This window comes from Rhagoletis zephyria, unplaced genomic scaffold (genome assembly GCF_001687245.7).
Source record: "Rhagoletis zephyria isolate East Lansing unplaced genomic scaffold, Rhagoletis_zephyria_1.1 Rzeph_scaffold_02354, whole genome shotgun sequence".
Classification (NCBI taxonomy): Eukaryota; Metazoa; Arthropoda; class Insecta; order Diptera; family Tephritidae; genus Rhagoletis; species Rhagoletis zephyria.
Window position 1 is genome coordinate 59,333 of NW_016159438.1, and position 4,838 is coordinate 64,170.

The following is a 4,838-nucleotide window of genomic DNA, read 5'->3' on the forward strand; positions in this document are numbered from 1 at the left end:
CTGGTGCCTTTTATGCTCATTTTTCAGTATTTGACCACCCGTAGAGACCCGTTACAAAATCAACCACTAATACTTACACTGTCTGAGAGCACAACTGGAAATCCACAGATTTTGGGCTACTGAATACTAGGCGCTTTGTGAGTCATTTTATGACTAAGTTGAAGAGGAATGCACTTTAAACGAAGCCTTAAGCCACAAAAAGCAATATAAAGTGAATTAACTACATTATCAAATTGTATATTTAATTTTTTACATTTAATTTCACTTAGAGCAAACGTGCATAAAGAACTTAACACCGAGCCTTTTGATTACTTTAACTTTTAACTTTAAAAATCCCCAAATATTATCAATTTTCCTTCTTTTTCTTATGGTTAATATTCTCACTTGTCACATCCACACTTGCCTTATTGCTCGAATTCGACTTCCGCTTATTGCTGCGTCCGCTAGCGACACCATTGACGCGTCCAGCTGAACTCGATGCCTGAGAAGGCACTGCAATGCCCACTGCAGGTGCAACGGTAGGCAAACCACCAGCAGCACCACCCAACTCGACCGCATCCAAGTGCTCCATTTTAATAGCACGCGTGTTCATAGCACCAGGAGCTATCATTAGGAGACTACTATTCCGTTGAGAGCCAGCTACTATAGCGCTACCGCCGCGCTCACACTTCAAGTGAAATTGTTTCAAATGCACCTGACGCAGTGAGGGCGGCGACTGGCGTACGCCGTCGGCAGGCACATGATGCCCATTCATGCGTTGCTTATCGTTGTTGTTCAACTCACCGCTGCCACGCGTATTACCGCTGGCAGGCTGTTGCTGCTGCTGCAGCTCCTCCTGTTGCTTCTGCCACTCCAAGACGCCTGTGAGCAGCTTAATATATTTGATAGCCATGCGGAGTATTTCATTTTTGGAGAGCTTCTTATCTGGCGGATGTGTGGGCACCAGCTTACGCAACTCAGCAAAGGCGCCCGATACATTTTGTTGCCGCCAACGTTCGCGTGTATTGGTGAAAACTTTGCGTACTGGAGCACCGCTAATGGGTTGTCCATTCTTCAAAATATTGCTGCTATTTGGAGGAGAATTTGTTTGACGCGGCGGCTGGAGGATGTTGTTCATGTTGCGCGGTGAAGTTGACTGGGAGCGCGAGGCTGTACGAGGGAGAAAAAGTGGAATAAGAAATTAACTATTAGGTATTTTCAGCCAACAATGGGCGCTCACCTTCTCCCTGACTGCCATTCGAGAGCACACAGCTGCGAAATTCCTCCTCCTCCTCTTCGGTGTCGTTGAGTGAAAAATCGGATAGATCACCGTCGGAAATTGACTCAGTCTTGGGATGCAAGCAGGCTGCGGGAGTAGGTGGTAAACGCACCAGCGCTGGTGGACTACAATTGCCATTAGTCGCACAGCTGCGCATGCAACTGGGCAACATTGCTGGTGCAACTTCTGCTGTGCCCGTTTTTGGTGAAACTGACCTCGATTCAGCAATGGAATTCGGTGAGCCATTTTCCAATTTACAGCTTCTTAAGCCATTTGTGGCATTCGCCGGATTGCTGGTGTCATTTTTGTTAGCGACGTTGGAGTTAAGCTCATCTGGCTCACCCATTGGAATCCAAACCATTGAAAAAAATTTCAAACAAATTTAATTTACGCGGAGCAGTGGTCCTTTCGGTTTCAGCAACAAATTTAAAATGCGAATCAGTCAATTTTTGTGTGTGTATTTCGAGAAGAAAATTTTCATGGAAAATCTGTGTCGGTGGCGCTTACATATGGCAGAAAACCACACCCTTTTTATGGGCGGCGCTAACATGCATGCAGTGCTGTTGATACAAGCAGTGCATGCAATATGGCCGCGTGAAGCAAAAACTACCCTCAATAGTGTGGTGCTGCTGTTGTTGTTGGTGTGAAAACAGCAATAAAGGAAACCGCAACCATGGTAAATGAAAACAGTGACCACCAAACTGTGATTTTATATTTGAATTTCACGATAAATAAATGCTTAGTCCAACAAGGCTAAACAAATTGTTGATTTTATACGTGAAATGCTCCATTTTGTTGTTTCCAATACGGTAACTTAAAGCTGAAATTAGTCAAGAACGTAAACCTACCGGTACGTAAACCCGTGTCAGCTGACACGAGCCGTCTAACCAAAGCGCCATGTAAATGAAAACTCAACACCGCAGAATTTTTCTGTAGTTGTAGCCCGTAGCGCAGAAATCTGCGGAATTTAGATTTTTCCATGTCAGCTGATTTCTCCTTCTTTAGATGGTTGCCACTTCGTCAGTTTTGCAGATGGTAAAAAAGTTATAAGTTCCTATTCAAAATATGTTTAAAATATTTGAAATTTACTATTAAATAAGGTTTTTGTTGAAAACTAAGTAGTTTATATTTAGCTACAATGTATTTTAGCACGAAAAATTGTGGTTGAAAGGGTAAATTTATGAAAAAGCATTGAAGAGTGGCAACAGTGCAGTAAGCAACACTGAGGGCTCCAGTAATCGACAAAATTCTGCGTATACAGACTGCGTTTAAGTATACGTTCTGCGTTCTCGACTAATTTCAGCTTAAGCAAGCCTATGTGTTGTCATAAAATTAATTAAAAACCTTGTCAGCACTCCACTAACTCCACTTTTCACTATAACAAAGTTGTTGGTTTTCTTAGTAAATACAATTTAGCATTTCATGGAAAAACTACACAAAATTCAACTTTTTCAATTGCAGCTAATTTGCCACTGATTTTATAATTAACATTTTCCGTTAATTCGGTACAAATTTGAAGAACAAAAAATTAAGTTATTAATTGTTAAAGTTGCACAATTCACCATACAAATTTCATTGGTTACATGCAAGGGTTGGAAATGAACACAGATCTTGGTGCTGCCAGATGATGAAAATAGTAAAAAAAAGTCGCGGTTTTTTTATTGAGAATTTTCATTTTATGTATATTGAAATACTCTTTTACATAAAAAAGCGCCGGAGCCGAAGTATTGATTTGAATTGATCCAATTTTCGATTTTTCAAAAAAAAAAATCGCGCTATTTTTTATAAAAAATTTTCATTATTTATAGAAGTGAAAAAAATCACGCGATTTAAATTTACTGGATTTTAAACATTTACAATTCTATACTCCTACTGTGATGTTCACTTGAAATGAATTTTAATAGCAAGTTTATGAGTTATACAGAAAGTAATTTGGAAAAAAGTAAAGTGCTAGAAGTTAGAAAAACGTGTGGGGGAATTCGCAAAGTTGTGTATATTGAAAATATTATAAAAATTTCCAATCAATGAACAGTTTAATTTAAACGACGAATGGAAAATTATTTTGAGTGCTTCTTTTATTAAAAAATTAAAATTAGTGATGTGCAAACAACCTAATTGCTGTACTTGCAATATAATCACTTAAAATGAGTGAAAAGGCTGTTTGTACAAATTACACTTTTAAAAAAAAAAAATTGGTCGTATTTTATCTCAAAAAACGGGCCCGACCTCCTCTTATAGATTTTTTTTTGTTGATTTGAACGGCATCTATAAAATTTTTCTAGCACGTCCAGTTTTTGAGAAACCAACTCTTGAAATGTCGAAAAATGGCAAAATTGGCTAATTTAAAAACTAAAATTAAAATTATAATTTGGACGTAGTTTTTCCGAAAAAACACGTATTTATGAAAAGCCAATTTTCCTGATGGATTCTACCTCATGTCGATGGATTGAGTAAAAAGGGCGATGTTTTTTTCTTCGGAAAAACTAAGTCCAAATTCTATTTTAAAAACAATGTTTTAAATTTGCCATTTTTAGACACTTCAATAGTTTTTTCTCCAAAACTAGACGTGCTAGAAATTTTTTTAAATGCACTTCAAATCAGCTTGAAAAAATCTACAAAAATCCGTTTTTGAGATAAAATACGTTAAGCGCCAATCTATTATTAAAATAGATACATACAGTGCGGGAGTTCTGTAATAACTTTAGTATAAAACGGGATTTAGTTTATATTTGGACGGGATTTTATTAACCAAGTTACGTGCAACACTAGTACGTAGCTGCTCACTACCTAACTTTGTTATCTACTCGCTCCGAATCAATTTATTACTTCGGCTTCTCCTGTTTTACGCCTACTTTAATTAGTTGCAAATTCAGCTACTCAAAATGCAATACATTTTTGTAAATAGTACCTGCGGTCAAACTAACAAAAGCATACATATGCACATATATGCTGGCATGAATAACATTAGGAGCACCTAACAAAATGGCCTAGTGGGTAAATATACAAATTATTTGTACGTATACGTATATCGTTAATAGTACCCGTTAGAGATGAGTTGGGGACTAATTGATCTCCAATTATACCCACAAGGGATGAGTCGAGACTAATTGACCTCCATTAGTACCCGTATGAGACTAGTTAGGACTAATTAATGCCCAATTGTACCCGATGGAGAGTAATCTCGGAATACTCTCTTTAGAGATTAGTCGCACAATTTTTTGCAGGGTATAGAGGTCGCAGTGGTGTAGTGGTAAGCAGTGCGCGCTTCCACTCCGCAGCATCTGGGTTCAAACTCTGGTCAAAGCAACATCGCAAAAATATAGAAAAAAGTTTTTTTCTTAACAGCGGTCGTCCCTCGGCAGGCAATGGCAAACCTCCGAGTGTTTTTCTGCCATGAAAAACAGCTTCTCATAAAACTACAATCGCCGTTCGGAGTCGGCGTAAAACTGTAAGTCCCTCCGCTTTGTGTGGCAACATCAAGGCGCACGCCACAAATCGGAGGAGAAGCTCGGCCAAACACTCATATGTTTAAGCGCCAATCTATTATTATTATTATTATTATTATTATTATTATTATTAT

General features: G+C 38.4%; 1 protein-coding gene across 1 annotated transcript; it reads right to left on the reverse strand.

Moving 5' to 3' along the window:
- Positions 1-296: 296 nt before the first annotated feature.
- Positions 297-1,663, reverse strand: LOC108366643 (uncharacterized). Its single transcript, XM_017621098.1, has 2 exons — positions 1,220-1,663; positions 297-1,149 (listed from the first exon to the last, which is right to left on the reverse strand). Exons 1-2 carry the CDS (start codon positions 1,617-1,619, stop codon positions 347-349), a joined length of 1,203 nt encoding a protein of 400 aa, XP_017476587.1. The 5' UTR covers positions 1,620-1,663; the 3' UTR covers positions 297-346.
- Between the last annotated feature and the right edge of the window lie 3,175 nt (positions 1,664-4,838).